This window comes from Haliaeetus leucocephalus, unplaced genomic scaffold (genome assembly GCF_000737465.1).
Source record: "Haliaeetus leucocephalus isolate CR32 unplaced genomic scaffold, Haliaeetus_leucocephalus-4.0 Scaffold702, whole genome shotgun sequence".
NCBI lineage: Eukaryota > Metazoa > Chordata > Aves > Accipitriformes > Accipitridae > Haliaeetus > Haliaeetus leucocephalus.
The window spans coordinates 1745644-1771026 of record NW_010973138.1 but is presented as its reverse complement, the minus strand read 5'-3'; the positions used below and the strand labels follow the sequence as shown (position 1 = coordinate 1771026).

Sequence of the window (25383 nt, the reverse complement as noted above, 5' to 3'; positions counted from 1 at the left end):
GTGGCAGGGGAATTTCAGCAGGACCACCGACCTGCGCCTGCCTCACTGGCACAGCCCCAACGGAGAGATCTGGGAGGGTGAGACAAGAGTAGTAAGGAATTATCCATCTGAGCCTGTCCCTCTGAAATACCTACATGCCCCCTTACACTCTGTGTTGTGCACGTCGGCACGTGCCTCTGCAGAAGGAAAAGTGTTTCGGTGAGTACGTGTGGCTCAGTGAGAGCTCTGCCCTGGAAGGGCACTGACTCTGGCAGCCTAATTGCAGTCCCTGCAGATCATTTCCCATAGCACTAATTTGTGGTTGCATTTTCATTCATTCTCCCAGTGAGACTCCTGTGAAGGCCCCAGTACCTGGTGGATGCACCTACCTGTTGCACCAGATTTTACAGTGCAGTATTATCTTGATTACATTGGGCTTAGGCCTTGCAAATTCACCTGGGCTACAGTGCCATACCTTTCTCAGCAAAGACCTTCAAAGCAGACTTGTCGGTTTATTGCTCATATTACAGCCGATATCCTGCCATATTCAAATCCTATTATTGAGCCTATTGTAAGTGAGTGATAATGCAGTTGTTTTATGAATCACTAATTTTTGCTCGCTTGGATAAACTTACTCATCACAGAAGTGTACTTGGAGAAATCTCTAAGGAGGCATGCATCTCCACCATTTTCTCTCTCCTTGCAGCACAACCCTGCACAACCGTTCTTTCCTGCTAAGCCCTGAGCACGCTTGCTGCCGCAGCAGTCTCGCATTACCCACTTTGTTCCCAACGGTGGTTTTAGAGGCTCTTTGCTGCGCTCTCACTCAGCTGAAGCAGGGAAGCATTTGAGCTGCTGTGCCGAGCACTAAAGACACCCAGGAGGAAGCAGCCACGCTCAGCTGGAGACCAGGAGCTTCTCCTGTGTCTGGCGAGACACAGCAGGCTCTGTTTCAGGTATACGTCAGGGCCAGGGAGACCTGTGTCTTGCTGTTAGTGTTGCAGAGACTTTTCCTGAGCGTGACCCATGGGACCTGCTTGTGGGGACACTGACTGACAGTGAGAATGCCCGGTGATTCAGCTGCACGTTGCATCAGCAGCCGGGGCCCGTATTGGGTTAGGTAAGGTACCAGGTAGGTACCCGCCTTCCTGAGCTACTCCGTGCCCCGCTGGGAGCAGCACCGAGGGATTGGCAGCACCAGAGACACAGAGATGCAGAGAGCGGGAGGTGTCTGAGCCAGACAAGCTCAGTGGTCAGCTAATAAAGGTATCCTTCCCTACGTCTTGAGGGGAAAAAAAAAAGCCCAAACCCACAGCTGTAGCCATATAAAGGGAAACACTGAATATTTTCAGTATTCAGAAGGGTGAGTGGCCCGTGTGAAGCCACATAGCAGCTAACAAATGCAAGCAGTCACTTGCAAGTGTGAAGTGTAACTAACACAAAAAGCTGAGTGCCATGTTCCTTTCGGAAGTGTTAGTGACTACTCTTTCATCAGCGGGTTGCTAAGATGCTGAATTTCCTGGGAAACGGAGAAATACACAGCTTTAAAATAAAGACAGCAGAGAACTCACGAATGTGTCTTAGTTCTTTTATTACAGTGAAAACCTACATGGTACTAGCCTACTGAAAGAAGAAAAGCTGCAAGTAACTTTTCATCAGAAAGGAGTCAATCCAAGGTAAAAATCACCTAGAAATCATAGCTGTTGCAGACTATGAAGTCTGAGTTGGGACCTCCGGCGGTTGTTTCCTATTGGAGTAGGTCCAGAGATCGCAAGGGTCTTGATGGAAGTTTCTCCTTTAACAAGCTGGGAAGGTAAAGAGGAGAAGCAGATTAAGGGACATGTGTTCTCCACGAATTACACAAAATGCTAGGAAGTGTTTTGCCTAGATGCAGGACATCAAAAAGGCAAATTTTAGCAATTGCTTCCCCCCTCCCCCCATCCGTACATGTGTTTCTTAATGATGATTCAGATCAGTAAAACCAAATCATGGTGAATTGTTTCCAGTACAAAATACACTGTGGGGTGGGTTGGAATTGGCTGAGGCTATCGGTTATCTACATTAGATGTGCTGAAAGGTCAATCCTAATTAAAAAACACGGAAGTAGGGGATCAAAAATTTCTGTAAGTTTCGTTCCACATTTCTAAAGCAAAGCCTTTTATCTCTTGTGATAAAGTAGAGCGAGTTTGGTAGCTGCACCTCTACCGTTGCATTAGCTGAGGGCTTGAGCTCACCCCTGAGCCCAGACTGCTTGTGCAGCCACATCGCCCACAAGTCCCTGGCACAGATGCATTGGCAACACCCACCCCTCTGTGCAAGAAGATGGTCATTTTAGGGTTCAGCCACCTCTTTCCCACTCATGCTGGGGGTGAGGAAGCTCTGCACCCACACCGGGAAGGGGGGGAGACCCCATCCTGCTCGCTCCCTCCCGCCGCGCCGGGCTGGCACAGCTCACCAAGCCCGGGCACAGCACGGACCCTGCCAGGGGCTGTGGTGGGGACGCGGGGACGATGTCTCATGCAGGACGTTACCTTCCTCCACCATGTGGGGGTAGAAGCACCAGGGGACACCAGCGGGTTGTGCTTTGAAGCAGCACCCCTTCCTTTCGCAGGCCTCAGCCGAGATGCCGGGGAAGCCGCAGTTTGCTCTGGCATGGGGATTGTTGGGACATACTTTCTTCACTGTGTAAAGCAAAAACAAAGGAAGGAGGCTATGTTACTTTACACTCTGTTTACCTTGCGGCATAACTCACAAATAAAAGGCAGGCCATGAAGGTGAGGTCAGTGAGCAGACGTGACACCCATGATGACCTTCTCCATACCAATTTCAGGCAGCAGGTTCACCCGACTGCTTACAATGCCTGTTAGGCAAAACTAAATACCAATGGGTGAGGAATTGCTGCTGTCCTCTAGGGGCCAGAGGGGGAAAACTTCATCCCCAGAAGTGTCTGGTAGGCAGCAACCCAGCTTTACCTTTCCTAGATCCAGCAATGTGGTGAAATGCCGTGTGTCTCCCATCATGGTACCACAGATACTGGCCTCGGACAGGGTATATTCATGACCTGACCCAGTGCTAACCCCAGAGCAGCCTGGCTAATGCGGGGAGAGGAAAACCCAGCCTCCTCTGCATGCCAGCTTGAGTTATTGAAAGGAGGTAGGTCATTTAGGAGGAAATCACAGCTCATCCAGGCAATTTAAAGTCAAATCACAGGTAAAGAGGTTATACCTCCTGGCCTGAGTAATTCGGTTTTCATCTCCTGAAACAATTCTGCTCAGAAAAGCAGTTCTATGAAAATGACACTGTAAGGTGCTGCAATTTGTTTTTCAAGACTTTCATGAAATGCGAACAGTGTTCAAAAGCAAAATTATTTTTCTGAGCCCTGTTGACCAATCTTGATTCATATCAAGTTCTTTTATTGGGTAACGTTGCCTTTGCACCATCAATTCCTTTCATTTCACCTGTGCAACTGCTGAGATTGCCCTGAAGTTCTCCTAAGAAGGAGTCACACAGTCAGCCTAGCAAACATAGCTTACGTTCAGCAGTTATGTAAAATATACATTCAGTCCTTGAAGGACTGGGAGAGCAGCTCCTGCCCTCTCTGAGAATACAAAGGCAAAAAGTGGAAGCAGGACTTCAGAAGCTTTAGAAGGAAGAATCTAAAGGAGAAAAGGATTTCCCCTGGGGTATTTTGAAGATTTCACTGAATGAAGACTGGGAGCAAAAATGGGAGCGAAAAAAAGAACCACCAAATGCAATTATGCTAGGAAACAGACAGGAGAGGAAGGAAGTAGCAAGTATCAAAACAGGCTGGAGAAAAGAGCAAAAAACCTAGAAGTTACAGGATGCCTGTGGTCTTTTGTACAGGTGTCAGACGACTACAGAGGGATTCATCTACTGAGGACTTTGACATGCAGTGCTAAAGTCTTCCTCAGTCACACAGAAAACCCATTTAAATAAGCACTGAAGATCCCTTGCTCTACTGATGAATAAGACCACAAATGCAGTGAAATGTTCTTAAATAATCAGCACGGGTTATTTGACAACTAGAAGCCTGAAGGAAGTGGAAATATATTGTGTGAAAAGGATGAGACAAAAAACTGATGGGTAAGCAAGGTTCGACTTTGCATTTTACTACCAGTGGTCTTCTAATAGAGGTTTGTGTCCACTTCGCTGGCCTAAGAAGAAAAGCAGAGCTGCTCCCCAGTTGTACACATTTCTGCATAATCAACCACTAGGTAAATCAGTGTTTCTGGCAGAGATATTACCTTTCTTTGGCTTAGGAGCAAAGCACCAGGGAACGCCGGCGACTGAATCATTGAAGCAGCACCCAGCTTTGCTGCATTCCGCTAGTGAGATTCCCGGGTAACCGCAGTTCTTCCGCTCGCTGGGGGCCATTTTACACTGGCACTTTGCTGTTCAGGACAGAAGTAGCAAGTTACTGGGTGTCAGTTTGCACACTTGTTAGCAGCAGTGCATTTATCAGACGTCCACTGAGAACAAGGATCTTTTCCCTACACTGTCCATCTTTGCATGTGTACCTTTTCTGTTGCTTGCTAAGACCAGAATTTGTGTGGTTTAAAAGCTGCTCTTACACTCGCACCGATTTCAGTAAGGGTTGTACCGCACCCTTTGAGAATCTGTGGTCTTGCAGCCAAACCAGCCCAGCACAGTGGGGTCTGTCAAATAGACCATATCAAATAGTAAACCCCCATAACTTCACATGTCGTGCTAGTAAATGTTTGTTGCTTTGCCCATCTCATGTGAAGAAAGAGTTAAGGGTCCAGTGGATATTCAAACAGGTGTAAAGATAAAAAATCTTTGCATTCTTGTCAGGTGACTATAAAAACACAGGATTACATGCAAATAATTGCAGCTACACTTTTAACTTTTTAAGTCTACTGCACAGTCATCTGCAAACAAAAAATTCTGGAGACGTCCCTAGGTGTCTGTCATTGAATTACTTGCTTTGCACTTGTCTAAATGACTTGTCTTTTATTGAGGCGGCAGATAGAGTCCTTTAAAATTGTATTCACATGGCAAAGTAGCATAAAATAAATGTCAGAACACTCCTTAGACAAAGCTAGCTCCTGTTCCAGTCTCGGTCCTGTTCTAGCAAGCTTGTGGGCATGTCTGTCCCTCTGCGGCAGGTTCCTGGGTATTCCACCAACACAAGAGTTCACCTGCAGTCTTTTTATATTTTGCCATAGATTTCTCTGAAAAATTTAAAAAGTTGATTCCAACTTTGGTAATAGTACCAGAGCAAGACATTGGCTGTCTGACACATAAACTGGAGACATGCTTTTGCTGCAGTTACAGTCAGTAGGATCAGGCCCACGTACATACCTGTGAAGGCAACAGCAGATGAATGTACTTACTTGGTAACATCTTTCCCTCTGCGAAGGTGCTGAGGGATACGATGAGGATGACGGAGAGCGCACAGATCACTTTGAGATTCATTGCTCTTGGAAGGCAGGTGGAGGAGAGGTGCCGCTCTCCCTGGGAGCAGCTCGTTTTATACACTCCTCGTGTTTGCCAGGCAAGGTCTGATAACATTGTTCCATCCAACGCTTCACATAGAGGTTGGGTTTTCTTTTGTTTAATTAGGAAATGTTGCTGTGTGTATTCTGATATTCCTGAGATAAATTTTTGGGCTCCCATGAGCTATTGATCACGTATCTATTATGTACCTATAGATACATATCTATTACATGATCCCATAATCTATTAAATGGATGCTGCTGGGTGCCTCTGGCAGCCCCAGCTGATTTCATTGCCATTCAAGGATTTCAGAGCTCTGGGCTGCTTTAAATAGTTGCTACTACTGAAAAATATGTAGATATATTTCCTATCCAAGTGTATCTTTTCTGCCTCAATTTTTCCCTGGCCTTAAGGTTTTGGTTATGCTTACTCTGAAACAGGAGGGCTGGAGGTCTCACACCTCCAAGCTTCAAGAGACCACAGGGCAATCCGTGTACCTGAAGAAATACATAAATGCAGAAAGTGGAAGGTGTGACTGTGAAATACTGAGTCTGGCTGAGGCCACTGTTTGTTTCCACACATGAGACAATTTGCACCAGTTTGGAGTAGGAAAAGAAGGTAAGATCAGGAAAAAAAACCCACAAACCAAACCCAAGAGGGACAACAGCATAAAGAGACTCAAGAGAGGAAAGGAGAGTTTATATATGATCTCAGCCTGACCCGCAGGCACTGTGCTCATCCAGGGGTCAGACCCACGTGTCCCAGCCGATATTTTGGGGTTGCTGTCCTGCACAAAGACGAAGGTCAGGCTCCTGGAGCAGACACCACCACCCCCCCACCCCAGTCCATGGGTCCTGTCCTAGGGGAGCCACAGCAGGGGCTGCCCCCATCCCCAGAGCAGCATACTGCTTTGCAACCCATCCAACACCACAGGCACAGGATTTGCCAAAATAAAACTTCTGAAGCACCATGTTTGACCTATTAATTTCCCAGTTGCTTTTCTCCTGGTTTCAAAGGTGGCCTCTAGGGTAGCCTTTGGGCTGTTTCAGGACAACGGGCCTTGGCACCTGGACTGTCCGGTCAGGCTTTAATCTCCCTTTTGGCCATTTTTCTACCACTGACTGTAACATTCTTACCTTCTAGCTACTTCCCATCGCTTGAACACAAGCAGAGCAGTGCCAGGGAGGGGGAGACAAGCAGTGGGGATGGTTGGACCATCTCTGCACCCTCCCCAACACAGACACCTGCAGAGCGGTAGGGCTGGCCACAGCCCCCGTGGTGCTCTGCAGCATCCCTTTTTCACGGGAAAACCACCAGGGAATCCTTCCTGTTCATCACCAAAAAAGGGATTCAATGCATTTTTTTGATCTTTGACAGAATTGTTTCCTCACGCCTTTGATTATTATATATAAGTTTGTTTTGTGCCTCTTTCTTTGACGAAGTCCCAAGTGAGAACTTTTAACTTCTGTAGTTGTATTTTGAAGGTAATTTATTTGTCGAAAAGTATTTTGAACCCTGTGGGAGGGATTTTGGTCCACAAAGGAAAAAATAACAGAGCTCATTTTCCTGCTGTTTAACTTATCTAATACTTTATGGACTTTGTTTATGTCCATCCCTATTTAATATGTTCGTGGCATTTCTCATTGCAAGTCATGATTTGTAAACCAGACATTTTGTGTATCTTTCATTTCACAAGCTACCAAGCTGCAGGCAGAAGAAGACTGTGTTCCAGCACTCAGCAGTTCATATCACACCTTTAACCTCCATCACTGGGAGAAAACGTCAGACTTAAAACTTAAAAATCCAGTTTTCTCCTTACGTGCAATGTCAACAGTGCTCCCAAAGGCCCATTGTGATGCCTGGTACAGCGAAGTCTTTAGTAATTTTTCCATCAGCTTTGTTCTCATAGTGCAGGGAGGGAGATTGACTGCAACGTTGCCCGTTCACGAGAGGAAAGCAGTCATCCCAAGGGGGGGACCGTGCTCCACGGAGTTCTCAATAGATTATCGGCCCATCACATGAGTCAGGTGAAACTGCCGATAACATTCATCCCTCCTGGACATTAATTAAGTCCTTATCTGTTGGCTGTCACTTCTTGGGCCCTATCCCAACTGCCTGCACAAAGGCAAATCTACCATTGAGTTTTTGCTGCGGAAAGAGTGTTTGATTGGCATCTTAAAACAAACACACCAAAAGAAATAAGCTTCTTGCTTTCTGCCAGTGGGTTGCTTTAAGATCTTTAATATGTTTATAAAGCAAAGCCTTGAAAATTATCTGGGATATCCCTGTACATGTGTTTCCTTCCCTGAGGCCAGCACCTACCTAGACCTTTTGGTAACCCAGCATAGGGCACCCAGGCTCTGCAAGTGCCCATGGCCAGAAGGGACTTGGAGGGCTCCTTCCTCCTCCCCAGCCTTCGTGTCCTCCCTCACCATCCTCCTCTGGTCCCATGGGGCTTTTAGCTGACCTGTGGTGCTCTCATTTCCTTCCCAGCAAGGAAATGGAGAAATCACCATGGCTGGTACGGACCTTCTTGCTGGAAGTCAGTAACAGGCTGCAACTTTTTATTCTGATATTGCAGAACTTTTAAAGGATGTGGGTATTTTTTTATTTTTTTCTTTTCATTTAAAAACAAAGAACCAGCAACCAACAGTACAACTTAGTTTTTCATCCTAAAGGGAGTTTTTTTGACCTAAAGAGAATTTCCTTTTGTGGTAACTGTTAGGATGAGTGCTGACCTGAGAAAACTGTCACTGGGCCAACACCACTGCATGTGAGCCCACAAAAGAAATGCCACGTTTTGAGTGCTCCCTAAAATAAATCATCATAAAAGAGAAAAAAATCAGAAGCAAAGGAGGGGAGGGAGTCTTCAGCAATTTTGCTCCTTCCAGCTGTGCAAGGGGTGCTCAGCAGGAGGAGAGACTCAGGAGCCAGGACAGCCTGACAGCACCACTTAGGCGAACCTCCCTACATGCCACTCATTCATTGCAATACTGTTATTTATGAGTGTTTCTAGAAACCATAGCAATGAATAGTACTCTCCTCCCTTATCATTAGGCTTACTGTTTGCCTGGCTTCATGATGGCCACTGGTGCCCTGTGATATCTCCCTTCCTCTGTCCCTTTTGGAGGTACAAGGGGAGTGGTGTGGGTGCTCTCCCCCACGGAGTGGTCTGTAGGACCACAACATTTAAAGGGTGTATTTTTCAGGGTGTACTTCCTATGGGGCCCGTAGGACCATGTTGTGGAGCTGCTCTACCGTGACGAGTTCTATGAGCGGTTTGTGTACAGCACCAACACAAACTGTCTATGTGTGTGTTTACACAGGGTACCCGCGCAGTGGGCAGCTGCTGCGTCCGTGGGCAGGTTCTGGGCTCCCAACGTGGGGACGTTCATCTCAGCATGCATCTCTGGATGAGATGCTGTGGCTGGAATTAGGGACACGGGTCTCTTCCAGCTACTGTTCTGTGGACCCTTGTGTTTTCAATAGGCGCATTGTCCTTGCAAGGCATGGCACAGCATTGAGCTTCCTTGCTGAACCTGTTAAAACCCAGAGAAAATTAAATAAAGATAAATAAAGTAGGAGACTGGATTTGGAGCTGCGGGTTTCTGCATGTGGCAGCGGTCCTGGGCTAATGGCAGAAATTCCAGTCCTCCCCAATCCCTGGTGTAAATTAGAGTTACCTGGAGGTTGAAAGACTTGTAATAGAATCTTTAAGTGATATTGCAGTCAATTCCTAATGTTCCTTCCTGTTCTGAGCCTGTACTCATTTATTTCCGTGCCAAACACATCTGGGAATGGAAATTTCAACAGGCCACCAAGGTTGTTGGGATTGTACAGGAGTGTGTGTTTGAACAGAAGCAAAAATACCAGGAAGATGTTCCCAGTAAGATTTGCAGCTCAGTGCCCGTAACAAGCATCATGGTCTCAGATTTGTATTGGCCTTCCCTAGCAGAGGTTATTCTCTAGCCCACACAGGAAATCCCCATGTTTTTGAAGCTTAAAGGTCAATATTTTGAGTGTGTGTGGGCGGTGTCTAACCATGTTATTTTTAGATATAGGTCTGTTGTAAAACATGCTGGAAAATTTTGTTTCCCACCAAGCAGGCAGGAGCTGTGCTGCAGCTTGGAGATGTCCGTGCAGAGGGGTACGACCTGTGCTGCACGCGTGGGTCACCCTTGTTGGGCACGGACTGGGGCTGGCTTTCCCTTTTTCTTTCAGGGTGGCCCCCATTTCATGAGCAATCAGCCAAGCAACGCTTCAGAGGGAAGCTGAAAAATACCACATCTGGGAAAACACAGCTGGACCTAACTATAGTGCATGAGACTCTAAAGGTTGAAACTGTGCATGTTGTTAAACACAGTCCGAAATATGGTACAGGTGAGATTTTTTGAAAAATTTAAACACTCGTTTATATATGTAAAAGTCCCTGGAGTCCAGCCAAAGGTTTTGCAATGCTCCAGTTGCATGGTTGCTGCCTGGCTTACTTTTGCAAGCCATGCTACAGAGAAACCTGTTGCATAAAAATGTCAGCCATCAAAACAGGGGCAGGTATGTGTCACTAGGAAAAACTGAGTCAGGAGAAATTGAATATAGAGATGAACTCTGTGACCCTCACGTACACCGAAGTTCAGATGTAGGTTACTGCAGCAGGCAGTGTCCCACCGTACTTCTTGTCACCCCGAGCTGCTAAACTCGCCCTCAGTGGGACCAAAATCTGAACAGGTCTGGAGAAGGACCTATAAAAAGAGAAAGATGAAAAAAAAAAAAAAAAGAAGAAAGTAGTAGGGATAAGAGGTACTATACAGGCTCTGACGACCTGTTTGTGTAAGATGTGTTGATCCATGCTTGGAAGCAGTGAGCCAAACCTGGCAACTCTGGTGTAAATGAGGGAGAGGCCGTTAGCCTTCCACATATTTTAACTGATGAGTTAGCACACAAAAGCCCTTAAATCAGGATGTTATCTGCCTATCTACCAAATAACACCGTCGGTTAAAAAATAAACAGAGAAAACCCTACATCTTAATTCTGGGAATGGACAGTTCAAAGTAACCATTGAGATCCACTGCTTTGATAAACATACCTACCTGAGATATACTAACGCAGGTGTCAAAACCAACTTTAACCAGGTGCGTACAGATTCCTTCAGGGGAATTTTGTAAAAGAATATGTCATTTCTACAAACCATAAACAGTGCTGGAGGAGGGCTTTTGTCACCTTTCTGTGGCCAACATCCTTGCACCAGGTAAGATGAAAAAATAATAACATGAAGTTAATCAAATATATAACTCAGAGCTGAGTCAGATCTAAAAGCCTGAATTTCAACATCCAATACATTGCAAAAAGTTTTAGTTGCAACTGCAAAGCTTAGTGCCAGTTTAGAAATGCAGATCCTAGCCTATCATTTTTCCTAATGCTTCTGCGTTCTCCAAGCAGCCCGTGATATCTGCACTGCCAGCATTTGCCTTTTTTTTTGTGAGCACCAAAGTAACGCCAGAAAATGCTTATTGTTCCTATGATGAGATGGGGACCAGCCTGTGGAGAAAAGGACACACTGGCTGTAACCAGCAAGGCAGGAAAAGGTGGGTTTTTTTCTTTTCTAGACCCCATCAGTTTTGCAGTGACCCAGAGAGGGGAAGAAATTCTTGAATGGGGCCTGAGAAATGCAGAAGATCTGGTTCGAGACGTGGCCATTGAAAGGTCTCTTCATGATAGTGGTTGTCATGCATTCCATTTTACCATGCCCCAAGCAATAAAAAAGCCCAAATCCTGATCTATTACCTTCTAAAAAAGGAAACATATAAACAAAGGAGACTTATTAAATGGAACTTAAAGGAAGAGTAAAATGGGTTAAATGTTCGCAAACAGCAGGGTGCTATTTAAAGACACAACATGAAAGACTCAGGGTAAATATTTACCATCAAACAAAAAATATGAAAAGGATGTCCTCAGGCACACATGTAGACCCAGAATAATTAAATGGCAGAGTAAAGTAACTAGAAGAACTAGAACAAAAGACTTTTTTTCAAAGCCAAATAAAAAAAAAAGGAAAAAAAATCCTGACCGCAGGAAAGTAAAATCATAAAGAAGTAAAACTTCTTTTAAGATAGGAGACGAAGGTCAGCAATCACAAGGGAGAGGAGAGGATTTTTGTTGTTCAACATACTCATAAATGATCAGGAAAGCTTGGTGAATAATGAGGCAATGAATATGCTGATGATTCAGAATTATTTTTCATATTTTTCAAAAGTGCAGGTAACTGAACAGTTTCAGAAATATCTTAAAAGACTGACTGGGTGATAAATGACAAATGAAAGGCAGAGTGGGTAAGTGCAAAGTAAAGTGCATGGAGGAAGAGTAACCTAATTATATAAACACAAAGATGGGCTGCAAATTAGCTATTGTCACTCACATAGCTTTGCATCACTGTGGATATGTCAATGAATATTCAAAGTGTCAAAAAGGCAAATTGAATTTTAGTAGCTATTAGGAAAAGGACTGAGTACAAAGCGGCAAACATAATTTTGATACCACACAGTCCCTGCTGCTCCCATGCCTCCATCACTTTGTGACTATCTGGTTGCCCCAAGTTAAAAAGGAGGAAGTGTAATTAGAAGAGATGCTGAGAAAAGCCCCCTGGATCATGGGAGCAATGAGCTATGAAAAAAGATTTTGAAGAGCGTAAGGATCTTAGAAACTAAGTTGTCACAGGGCAGACGGGGAAGTTTTCTCCTGGATAAATAAGGGGGTTAGAAGCAGATGCCAGGAGCCAGTGGATGGTTGGCACTGTGTGGAGAGGTCACGAGGAGGCTCCTGCAGAGAGTTATGCTGGGACCTTTGCAGCTTAACAAACTCATAAACCATCTGGAAGAGGAGGCGAGAGGGTAAAATTTGTTGACGACACAATATTTCTGTGGTAGTAAAGATATGAGCCAACTGCTTAGATGGATTGTGCAAAATTGAATGACTGCAGAATAAGATGGCAGGTGATGCTTAAAGTCCATAAATATGAAGTGATGCACACCTAGGAAAGGAGCAATCCTACCTTTTCAAATAAAATGATGGGCCCTGAGCTGATTACGATCGCCCAGGTACACACAAGTGTGATGTAAGTATGACATGAGCATACGGAGGATAACAGACAGTTTTATGAAAACACCAGCTCAGTGCTTAGCAACCGTGAGAAAAGCAAATGGCAGGTTAACAATTATTAGGCAAGGGACAGAGAATCGCACAGATTCACACTGTTATGCCATCTTATAAACCCATAGTACATCCGCTTTTTCATGCTGTGTTCTCAATCTCTAGACTGTAAAAGTCCCGTGTCGGGGATGGCGGTGTGGGACAGCATCCACACCAGGAATGACCACGTACACTAGCTCCTTCCAGGCTGTGAGCCCCATCCAGGTCACAGGAGGCAGAGCTCCTTGTCTCATCTAATATAAAAGTCTGAGTGACAGGTTAGAAGCACGTGAAGGAAGATGGTTCTTCACCGAGCGTGTGGGTAGGACGCAGTTCAGCTGTGGAGCTCGCTTTTGCAGGACGTCGTGGATGCTAAAATTTCACTCAGGTCTGAAAAGCAACTGGATGAACTCATTGAAGAAAAATTGTTTGGGGCTGTTAAATCCCCAAACTACACATCTGTCTCAGGAAATGTCTAAGCTGCAAATTACTGGAGGTTGGAAGAGTATTATGTGTTCTGTGAAAGTATCACTGCCCATGGCTGGCAGGATTTTAGCTAATGTTACTCATCGTTTCTCAGAATGCCACAACCAGAAGGCATTCAATAAAATAATAAGGCAGGGTTTGTAAGTGACAAGAATATGGTGTATGACTGTATTCTCTCTACTCCTTCTTGAAGTTTTCCTGTAAGCACCTGTAAGTGGTCATGCATGGCATAGGGAACTGGGCTAGGGATGGATTTAGCTTAGTCTGGCCAATCTTATGATTTTATCATTGCAACTTTTGATTTTCATCATTTTTTAGGAGCACCTTTTCAAACTCTCCTGAATTGATGAGTTTAATCATCTGGTGAAAGTTTCGAGCTCAAAACCAAGATAATCTAGCCTGGTTTTAACACTGAATCTGGTAAAAATGTCCCAGTTTGGAGAATGGAAAATGCTGCGTAGGTGGAGTTTCACAGGTGTTTCTGAAACTCACCAAAACCAAAGCAAACCCCTGCAGATTGGTTCCGATTACCAGAAGAAAGACCCATATCTAGCATCGCTTGTGAAGTGGGGAGGGTTTCTGGGTCAGTTCCCTCCCACGGTGACTGGTGGGAAGGAGGGAGGGAGGGAGGAAGGGATGCTCACAGGCACAGTGAAATTGTGTCCCCCATGGTGCAGCCAGCAAGGGGTATGAGCAGGGGACAGGGAGGCACCGAGACTGGTCAGCAGCTCCCAACACTGACGTGCTGAGGGCAATGGCATGGAACAGCTGATAAATATTGCCCCTATTGTATCATTTTAGCATAATTAATTCATTAATGTCAGAGTAAGTTGTAACATAAATCGGAGCAAGCAGCGGTTAGCAGCCGTTAATCCTGCAAGCTAAAGGTAAATGGTCCCCTTTTAGTTTTCTTGCAGCTTCCTAGAGCAGATTGTGAAGTCTGGTTTTCACCTTACATGTCAAGGACTGAATATTATTCAGGACACATGAGAAAAAAAAAAAATCCGTATTTCTCATTTGCTACCATGGGAACAGTGGGTGATCAAAACTTTGAAAACCAGGCAATCCAGGTAAAGGGCTGTAAGGTTCTTTCTGGCACAAATAGCTGAAGAGATAAATACAAATGAGAAATTCCTGAAATAAGAGAAGCAGGAAACCTAGGAAATAATAAGTAAGCCTAAGACATCATGTGGGAGGAAAAGGGCATTTCAGAGAAGTTTTGCCCTTCAGAAGTGGGTAGCAAAAAGATACTGCCCAGACTGCTGTCTCTAAATAGCAGTGAGGACTGGAGAAGGCTCAAAGGGAGGTACAGTGTGGCAGGGTCTGTAAAAAAAAAGCTAGAGGGCAAAAAGTGACCTGGACTGGCTCAGCTGAGCTGCTAGCAAAAATTACCTACAGTGGTGGCAGAGTGGAGTCAAGACAGTTGCTGCTTTTAGCAAGTGTTGGTTATTGCTCTTTTCATTGATGACAGTGAGTGGAGGAAATACTGGCCAGGAAGTGTTTCTTCTCTACCAATTAAATGTGGTTAAAAATAGAGGGAGAAATACTAAGCTCTAATGTTAGCAAAAGTATATGAGGATTAATGGGAGAGCTACTTCAGGGGAAAACCCTCTCTCTGCAGTTAAATTCTTCAAAGGTATTAACAAAATAATGAAAGAAAAAAGTTGAAAGTAGAAAGAAAAAAGTAGAAATGTTGAAAGAAAAAAGAAGGCTAGCTATAAAATTCCTTCAAAACCTTCCTTTTAAGGATTTTAAAGAGAGTGAGCATATGAAAGGTACTGTAAAATTTTGGCAAGAATCAGAAAAGGAAAAAAAATATTTTCCTCCTCTCAAAACTATAAAATTGTAATAAGAACATTTTTCTTTACTGTGTTTTTTATAGTACGTTACTGCAGGTGAAAGCATTGCAGAAGCCACAAAGATCTTTAGCTCAGGCCTAGACGAGCATGTTGGCGGTCTCCAGCTGGGATGAAGGCTGCCACGGCAGATGAAATGGGACCTGAGGCTGCCCTTGCTGCGTCCTGCTTATCCGGTGTAACCCAACAAAAGCTGATGCAACACACTGGACTATAGCTGAGGTGCAAGAACTAGATCAAATGTACCCAGCAGGATTAAAACATTGCTCATTAGAGTTGACTGGGCTTTTTTTCAACATAAAGGTTTGTCAGGGTGAGTAGATTGAAATAGAAACTTCATGCCCACAAGGATTGCATTGGCAAAACACCGCCGTGCTAGTTCTTCCTGATCTGAAGGTGTTTTGGGATGGGACAGACAGCAAGCAAGAGAACTCTCTGTCAGCTCAACAGAAAACCTTTTACAGCAGTTCCTGGAAGGGAAAATCCATCTGGGTTTTTAAAAATACAAAAATATTACACTTGGTTCATGAATTCCCTGAGTCTGGAATACCCAGCAGCTGGGAGTACACTAGAAATGAATGCTTGTCCTCTTGGTGTGACCATGGAGGCTGGTGTCTAGGGCTGAAGGCAGCACAGCTTTGCTCTTTCACACTTGTCGAGGAGGTGACACCAGCTCAATCTTTTCCCCTTTCATATAAGGCCCTATCTCAGATCTGCAAGGCAAAGTGAGAGCTAAAGCCAGAAAAACACTTTAATAGTGAGAACATAGTGCCATTTTTGTGCAAATAGGAAAGCAATCAAATTTTGATGATAAAAGATATTGTTCACATTTTCTGTATATGTCGCACAGAGAATACAGCAGCCCAAGAGGGCTCTCACTTTGGATCGCTGGATTAAATCTCTCATTTGTAACACAATAAATTGTCAAACACATTTCTGTCCACAGTAGCAAAACAGTGATTGATTCATGCCCATAAATAGAGGGAGGAAAATGTTAATATTGCAGGAAATCAAGCAGCTTCCCTCTCTATCATATTTTGCTTTTCAGAAGTGAGACCTGAATTCTCACTGTCTCTCTGCTAATGGAAAAATTCTAAAACCTAATTAAAAAGTCTCTATTCAATAGGCTGTGGAGAATTTATAGCAGTGAAACTGTCTGTGTCAGACAAATATGCTATTGACAGTCCTGTGGGAACTAATGATGAAGGGACTACAAATAAGAATAGAGAGAGAGAAAGGAAATAGGCAGTACGCCAGGCGTCGTTTCAGACAGCTGGATGCTGGTGTGCAGCGAGGCTGAGGAAGGGAGAGGGCTGGGGGTATGCTGGTGCCAGCACTTAAATGCCGCTCCACGAGAGGTTTTGGTGGGAGAATCAGAGATGTCCTGTGCGCCTTTACCTTTTCTAAAGCAAGGGGCTGCTGTGGTTTTGGTTAACCAAAAGGGCAGTAAATCATCCCACCAGGCATCACTGTCTGGTGACATGACAGATCCCTCTTGAATGGTGACGATAAATACTGAGGCACAGCACCAGACCATCCTGGACGCTCTGTTACCTCCGGTGACATTTGGGCGCCCCGGCAGTCCCCCAGCAGGTAGCTGTTTGCTGACAGCCCATGTCACAGCCTGGCTCAGCTCTAGCTCCCTAGAAGGCTTTCGGGGAGTTCAGGGGCTGCTGCTTCCCTGGGGCTATACCATGAGATATGGATGCTGGGGCTGACCTGCACCCTGGGCTGAAGGAGGACATCGTCGTAGGTGGTGCGGACAGTGCTGCTGGGATCAGCCGTGCACAGAGCTCCGTCCACCCCCAACTTTCTCCCCAGGACCTGTGGTATCTGCATTACAGCTCTCAGCTGCACCTCGCTCTTAGGCAAAGGCAGACGAGACAAGAAGTGCTGGTGATATTCAGTGACTGTTGTAACAGCCATCGAGGCTTCTGGATGCCCTTTTTCAGCAACAACATCGGCGCCGAGGGCAGGCTTTGCCATTGATGAACTTCACGCAAACCCAACGGACTTCAGGCTGAGTCCGTGGCATTTCTTATTTCACCAGCCAGAGATCAAAGACGGCTTTTCTCCCAAAATGAAACTAGTTTTCCCAAAGCAGGAGGAGAGTCTTGCCCAGCCGTTACAGGCGCGTTCATGCCAGGCAGGTAATGGAAAGCAGCCCAGCCCTCTCACCAGTCCTGCCCCACTGAAAACACTTCTTTAGTGGCAAATGCCCCCCTCCCACACCCTTAGGACCCAACACCGTGTCACATCCTGAGCCGGTTACCGGTGCAGAGCACAGGTGCACAGCACTTTGCAGCCAAGAGCTTTGCGACAGCAGCACCCATTGCTGATGGGAGGGCCAGCAAGATTTAATTACATATAAACTGGACGATGAGTTTCTGGCTGCTGGAAATGACTGTTACTCTGTTCTACAAACACTGTTTCTGGGTTTTAGTCTCAGGCTGGCTGGACATTGTTTGGAGAGGTTCGAAACATCTTTATTCATCTCCTTGATAACAAAGGAGAGCTTTAGAAATGTGGAGAACACGAGGCCCCTATAAGAAAGGGCCTGATTTCTGAACAAAAAGCCAGGCACCTTTACCTTCCTGCCAAATGTCCTCATTAGGCAATAGGATCAGCCACTTTCGCCTAATGCCCATTTAATTGTTTGCATTATGGAGGGCCACCTGCAAGAGGAGAAACTGAGAGGGGAACTATGTGAGTCAGAACGAAGTTGTTGGGAGCCCCAGCCAGGTGCCTTCACCTGAAAGTTTCAGGGTTGGGGTTTTTCCCCTTGTTCTCTCCTCTAGCCTGGACTTGGAGGTAAATCCCTGGCTCAGTCCCTTTGCCCCTTTAAAATACTAAAATACTTAGTGAAATTACATTAGCAGTAAGAAAAAGTTCTGCCAATAATTTAATTCAAATGATTTGTTGCCACCTATACAAACCCTGATGTTTGTGTTGGGATCTATTCAGAATAACTATTATTTAGTAAAAGTTTTGTTTGCCGTTCCTAAGTGTAGCTTTCTACAAACTTTGATTAGATTGTTCCCTACCCTGTTACAGGAGCCAACACACTGGTCAGAAATTTTCAGTCAGAGGTTTTCTTCCCATGCTGTTAACTAAAGTTGGCCATTGTAACTGTGTGATGTGACAAAATGATTGCTACTTTAAGGGCTAATTTGGTGAATTTTTTGGTATTACATTAGTCTCGGAGATTTTCAATATTCAAAACAAACAATCCCTATTATTGGCCTTTAGGAAATGCAGACCTGCAGATAGTGCGAAGTAGTGACCCTGATGAGATACCCTCAGCTAAAATGCTCCTGAAAAAATAGCTGTCAAATAGACTTCAAGTGGCAGATGCCATCAGGACAGCTAGGAGGTCCTGCAAAAGGTAACTTTGGCAATGAGGTTTGCTCCCTTTCTGAAAGAGCCTGTCTGGCCACAGATGGCCCCAGGGTCAGGGCTTCAGCTTAGCACGAACGTTTGGTTCCCATTCACGTTAGGTGGGTCATCCTAGTGCCAACAGGACTTTCTGCTACTGGCCTGACCTCATCCATTTCACCTTTTAACAGAAAGAAAAAATTTACATGTGTTCTTGAAGAGAGCAATGCCTGTGCTGTGGTCGTAGCAAAATGGCTGGATGAGGACAAGATGAGGACAAACAGCTTTATATGCTCCATCTGTCATCTTTATGTTCCTCTATGATAATAGAAATGCTAGTCATCTATCTGTAGGACTGAAGGGGAGAAAATAAACCCTTAAATTTTGTTTATTTCTCTCTCTCTTTCTTTTGTTTTCTCTCTCTTCTTAGGTGGTTGAATCAAAGTGGCTATGGGCATATAGACCTCTACAAAGCAGATGTGCTTTAAATCCCATGCTTTGTTACACTAACATCTGGGCCATTCCTGTCTTGAACTCATTACTCTCCCGTGACACAGCTGGAAGGAGGATGAGGTTCAGGAGAAGGAAATAATTTTATCTTACCATCCTTTTATAGACATTTTAAAATAAAAAATATACTTGCCATAGGGAATACTTGCTTTAATGGCTTCAGGTCCCCAGTTGCACTACAGATTACCCCTCCAACTACTTGTCACCTGAAGCTCAGTGTGAGCCAGCGATGGCTTCAGAGGGCTTGATGTGACTGTACCTTGCCACTGGGGAAAAGAGCCCAGCAGAAGGCTTATGCTAACATATGCTAACAGGCTTTTTCCTGCTTGGGCTGGTGGCTTTTAATCTGATGCATCCTGGACTAGTGTCCAGGGAAATGCAACAGCAGCCCCAGATTTAGATGGCCGGTCACCTTTCCACCTGCCTTCACAACCCAGGAGGCAGCGGGGAGGTCTGAGTCCCTCTGTTCACCCTGGGTGGGTGCTCACTCCTGAAGAAACAAGGTTGCACAGGCTGGATCAGCCCTCTGCCCCCAGGTTTGGGTGCTAGCCTTTCCGCCCGAGGTCTTGCCTAGCCCAATTTGCTCAGAGGACATAGGCAGCAAGTCCCCGCTGCAAGAAAGGAACGTGAGGAAAGCGGATTTCAGCAGGTCCTTTGCCTCACCCCCTTCCCATTCTGTTAAACTCAGAAGATGTCTTTCCTCTCCGGTCCTCCGTAACAAGCCTGCTGGGCTTAAAAGTTAGCAAAACTTTCTGAAATCCTCTTCCACAGGCAGTAGGGTTAATTATTCAGAGCTGAAGTCATGGGAGCAAACCCCCTCTGAAATGCCAGATCCTTGTAGGAGATGGAGAGCGACGGGGTCACAGTGTTTGCATTTGGCAGGTTTAACCCTGCACCCAGCACGCAGCTCTGCTGCCCCAGCCTTTGCCTGCACCAACACCTTGCTGTCAGTAAGAAAGCAGACCCAGGCCCACAGGCTCCCAGCAGATCCACTTGCTCCTGCTGCTGCCCGAGCCTTTTTGCCCCACTTCCCCTGGAAGCACAAGTGTCCAGGGATAAAGCAGCAGAAGTTCAGCTTCAAGTGAGCCACTGGGAGGGCAGAAGCTGCAGCAGCCATGGCTGGGTCTTCCCTGCCTGTCCCTGCCTGTCCCTGCCTGCCCACAGCCCTGGACCCGGAGCCATCCCTGGCCCAGGAGAGCTGCTGCAGCTCCGGAGAACCACTCCTGCCCTGCCAGCCCCCGGGGTTGCATGGGAAGGGTTGATAACTGCAAACCCTAATTGCAAACCCTAATTGCAAACCGTGTGTTTTCCTCCTGCTTTTTCTTCTTCAGCAATATTGGGCCAGGAAATATGAAGGGACTAATTACCAGAGGTAAAAGTCTTTATTTTTTTCTTTATAAATTGAGCACATTTGGATCTAGGAAGCGCTGATCATCCATCCAAGGCACTGTGCCCTCCTTTGTGAGTGGGCTTTGCACTCCCTCTTCTGGCATATGGACCGGCTGTGCAGGGGGAGGAAGAGGAGGGACAGTGGTGGTGGTCCCCTGCAGAAGGGCTGCTAGCTGCTTGCAAATGCTGGCAATGGGGGGCCCTGCCTGCTCTCGGCCCCGCTGCCACCAGCACAGGTCTCCCCAGCCATTTTCACCTACCCAGAAGGGCTTCGGCTTCTCTCTGCAAGGGAAACCACTTGCCCCTCTTTTTCAGGAGCCCCCTGCCCCAGCTGCCTAGGTGCAGGCCCCGGTAGGAGGGTCTCCTTAAACAGAAACCCCACTCTGTGGGTTGCGCTGGTGAAATGACCCTGATGGTGCTTGCTTGTGGGTTTAGGCAGGCCAGAGTCCCCGAGAGCTTTGCATCATTGATTTGGTTGTGTGCACCCCTAGTGCCGGCTGTACTATGCCATGGCGTCTGCGATGCTCCTGGGTGCTGGCCGGTGTCACACAGGACCTGGGGGGCTTGTTGTAGGGCACCCAACACCCGGGTGTGAGCGACCCACCCCAGCCCTCAGCCTCTCTTCCCTGTCATGGCTCCTGTGCACTGGCGACCCAATGCTGCTTGTTTAAAGGGTTCCCGTAATCCATGTGCCACGCGTCCCAGAGAGTTATCCTCCCTCCCACCACCACCGGCTGAGCACACCCATGCCTCAGCTGCCCCACAGCACTCCAGCTTGCTGCAAGAGAAAGAAATCGATTGTTTCTAGCTAGTTTGGGTACTTCATGGCCTCAGGATAGAATTGTTTCCCTTTGGCTCGGGCCAGTACAGGGATAACCCTGAGTTCTTCCTAGCATTTGTTCTTGCTCCCCAGTTGTGCTCTCTCAGAGGAAATCTCTGCTACCAGCACGCAGTGGCGTTTGCCTCCCCAGTATTCCCAAGTGCCTCCTCCCCCGCCGCAGCCCCGGTAGATCAGGCACCGAGGTTGCACCACACCACAGGCTGTCTCCTTGTCAGGACCTCAAGGTTGCATGTCACAGGGCCCTGGCATCAGCAGAGGAGAGGGGAAGGGGTAGCCTCTCCTTGGCCCTCCCTTCACGGCAGGGCCATACCTGCCGTGCACATTGGCAGGTAGCCAGCCATATATCTGTATCATAGGATCATAGAATCACCTGGGTTGGGAAAGACCCTTAAGATAGAGTCCAACTGTAAACTTAACACCGCCAAGTCCACCACTAAACCATGTCCCTATACCGCATACTGCTTTCCTTCAACCCGTGGCATTGTGCTATCAACCAGCAAGCATCAGAGCTGCAGGTGGTACGATGTCTACTTGACCCTGGGATCCATCCTGCAAGGTCCAGCATGGATCTTAAACTGCAGATGCACCAGTGCTGAGCCCTCAGCATAGCACAGATCTAGGAGAAAGCCACGGACAGAAAGGCCTGTCATTAAAAACTGCGGAGAACTGGCAGTGCTTCTGGTGGAGACTGACCGCCTGGAGACAGGTCTGAAGCACCAGGGCACATTCGGGATGGATGGGTCAAAGCAACACATCCGTTGTAAGCATGATGATGACATTGTGATGGCTAGAAACCCACGGTTTTCCCTTGCTTTTGGGTGCACTTCACATTAATTACAGTCTACCTAAAGCAAAGGATAAGGTAAACAACGAGTATATATATCTATATGCCACACAAACATATGCATAGACATACCTACATACATTTATATAAAAATATATAAAAGTATAGAGATGCATAAATATTTTGTCTTTCCTAACTAATGAATGCAGCCACTCCAGGGTCTGCCCAGTCAAATATCAAAAGTAGCTGTGAACTGAGGGGTGTATTGCCTTCCACTAGAAATAGGCCCAACACGGGTCAATCCTCTAAGCAAAGTGATACTTAGTGAAGTAGGTTCTGGTCTTGGCCTGCTATCAGAAGCAGAGTATGCTGATCTACACAGTTTAATGGTTTCTCTCTCTTCACATTAGCCCCTAGCACCTGTCTGTGTGTACGGCCATAGCGTTGCAGTGCAGACTGGTACGCCTCTAAACGTCGCCCCGAGGAGCCTCCGAGGGGGTGACACTGCCCGGCTCTGCTTCCCCGTGGAAACAGGCTGCTGACAGCGGTGGCAAGCTGAAAACATCAGGTATTAAAAGCTGGTTAGGTGTAAACATGGAAATGCTCTTCTGCAGCCACCTCACCGAGGATGCTCCAGGGACCAGACAGAGGTGGAGCCAGAAGGTCTGAGCCATGACAGCTTGTCACACCCTGCCTGGGCACTAACACCCCCAGCAGGAATCCTTTTTTCATATTTTGTGGAGTACTGCCCATACACATCGTACTGTGAACACCTGAGAGACTCTCTGCCTGACCCTGTAGCTCTTACACTCCTCCTTTGCCAGGGAGCTGAAGGCACCTGTATAAGGAACATTTCTGAGCTTTGCACAGCAAGGATTATACAGGATGATGTCATGGAAACTTATTTAAATAAATCTTACTTACATTCTTAACGCTAGATTAACTAAACATTTAGAAAATCCCCTCGACTTCCGAATATTGGATTATTTTTTGAGTTCATTTAACTAGAAGAATGAAAATTGATTAGATCTTTTGTAATGTAATCCTTTAGGGATGTTCTCAAGGCCACTTTATTTTTCCTGATGTCATGTACACAACAGAGTGAGAGACACCCATACACAATTTGAAAGCAGCTACATAGCTTCACTCCCTGATTCTCTGCTAGCAGAATGGGGCTGCTCCTTTTGAGCTGCTGAATCATTCAAATCCAAAATTAAGTCTGCTTTTCACCAACTCAAGAAAGGAAAAAAAAAGCTGCAGTAATTCCTGATCAGATTCAGGAAAATGTTAGTTTTGAGCTGCTCAAAAAGCAGCGCTGCTGGGAAAGTAGATCTGTGTGTGACTGCTACCACAGCTAAGAGAAAAAAAAATATCTCCCCTCCCTCCTTCTGACAGGAATGACACTGAAAATGTCTTAATTTGCTGTGTCCATCATGTCTTTCATGATCCTGTACTGAATTATGTTTTACCTCTGCACATAGCTTTACACCTATGAGCATAATATTCACTTAATGTTTAGTATTTTGTGATAATGAAGCAAGCTTCCTATGAAAAATGTTATTTAGCAGCGCAGGCTAATTTCAGATGGCTTGATTTTACACCTGGAACCACTGCTGCATGCTGATATACAAACTCCTGCGCTTACCCTCTGGGGCACTGCTGAGCCCTAAAGCCAGTGAGGTGGTGAGGAGCCAGAACGTCTTCTGCATGGCTGTCCTCCGTCTGCAGACTTTAGGCAGCATGTGTGTCCGCAGAAAAAAGACACTTTTGAGGCTTGTATTTTATATTGGTTGTGTTTGTCCAAATACTCTGATTTACATTTGCCTGAGGAAGAACTTTTGTGCTGCTTTGTTTTTTTATTAGTCACTCTTGATTAACGTGTTATTGGCATGTTTGGTGTCCCATAAACAGGCAGATGGCTGATCCTGGGCAAAGGCTGGCAAAGATACCCAATTCAGCATCAGGTCTGTGTGGGAGAAATGTTCAGCCATCAAACAGGTCATTCTCACCAGCACTAGCCTGGCTCTCATTTATCACTGGGTGTGTGTTCTGCCGGTTGCTAAATAAGCTATCTTCAACACGGTGAATCACCAAGTCAATGCTTTTATGTGTGTGTACAGCAATATTTTTTATTTATTTCTGAAATTATGCAGGTGATGGGGAGCCTTCAAATAATGCTCAGTCCAGGGCCAAAATGAACAGGGGCTGCAAGTGATAGGGAAAAAAGCAAGAAATGGGGTTTCTTCTTTAGTGATGCACAGAGCCAGATGTGAACGCATTTGCAGAGGGGCTTGTTATTACCCCTCCTTTCTTTTAACAGTATCTGGTAGATAAGTAGCCCCAGGTAAATGGTGGAGGAGCAGTTGTGCATCCCCTCTGCTCCCAGCTCTTACCGCCTTGCTGGGTAGCATTCACAGATTGTCTGTAGCACTGGGGAAAATTGGGACTGTGGGTCAGGTGGAGCTGCACTTGTCTCCTTCAAGCTGCAAAAACATCATCAGCAAAACAGTCCAGAAGAAGTCAGGTCCCCATGTATGTCTGTGGTTTCTGTTGCTTCCCAGGAATTTCAACAGGGCCTAATATTACGCTCGTTGCAGTTGCAGATGCTATCCATAAGGACTGATAGCGGCTCAGTCACCATCACAGAGCTGGCGATGTCGGTGCGGTAAAAGGGGTGATGCTGCTGCCTGCCGCACGGCGTAGGTGGAGGGGTTACCCCAGGTAGGTGCAAGCTGGGTGCAGGCAGCCCTTGGATGCAGGCAGCCCTCGGGTGCAGGCAGCTTTTGCAGGGTGGAGGAGCCCTTCCTGGGGAGAAGCCTTTGGTGCCAGCTGGGGGTCTCCCCGAGATCCAGGTGGGTGCTGGCCTTCCCCTGGGATGGCCCTGGGTCTGTCCCTGCTCTGCCACAGTCTTCACACTTCAGAGCATGTGTGCGTGATTTATGCGATTCCAGCGAGTGACAAATCCCCCCTGACACGCAGGTCTCCGTAAGGACGGGTCTCACAGGGATGTCCCTGGTGTCTCATGAAGGGATGCTGGCATGGCTCAGAGGGCTGCCGGGAACAGCAGTCACTGCTCTCCCCTCCAGCTCACCCATGTCTCAGGCAGGGATGAGGATCTTCAAGTCCCACAGGAGTCAGCGGTCAGCATTTGCTTATTGTCCTACTGCAATGTGAAGGGGAATTAATTCATCACCTGGAGCAGCATTTCTGAGTCTCCAGTCCCAGTCTGTTACTGACCAAAGGGTGATCTGCACAGCAGCTGCCAAAAAAAAAAAAAAAGAAAGAAAGATCTTTATAATATGAACACATGCCCATGCGTACAGGTGGGTGAACAGAAAAAGGAAACGAGCAAAATAAACAAACATCTCTACTTGTAAATAAAAAATCATTTCAGCTGCATGGTGCAAGGTGGTCCCTAGCTTTGTTTAAAATAACTCTGTGGCCCTCAGATTCTGAAAGGTGGGAAATGCTGATCCCAGTGTAGCACATATGCAGTATATCTG

At 46.2% G+C, this 25383-nt stretch overlaps 1 protein-coding gene across 1 annotated transcript; it reads right to left on the bottom strand.

Annotated features, from left to right (window-relative positions):
• Positions 1 to 1776: 1776 nt before the first annotated feature.
• LOC104839839 (trefoil factor 2-like) lies at positions 1777 to 23589 on the bottom strand. The gene is made up of 6 exons (XM_010580402.1): positions 23526 to 23589; positions 21790 to 21919; positions 5355 to 5440; positions 4245 to 4391; positions 2511 to 2660; positions 1777 to 1784 (listed from the first exon to the last, which is right to left on the bottom strand). The coding sequence occupies exons 1-6, from the start codon at positions 23587 to 23589 to the stop codon at positions 1777 to 1779; spliced, it is 585 nt and encodes a 194-aa protein (XP_010578704.1).
• Positions 23590 to 25383: the final 1794 nt, after the last annotated feature.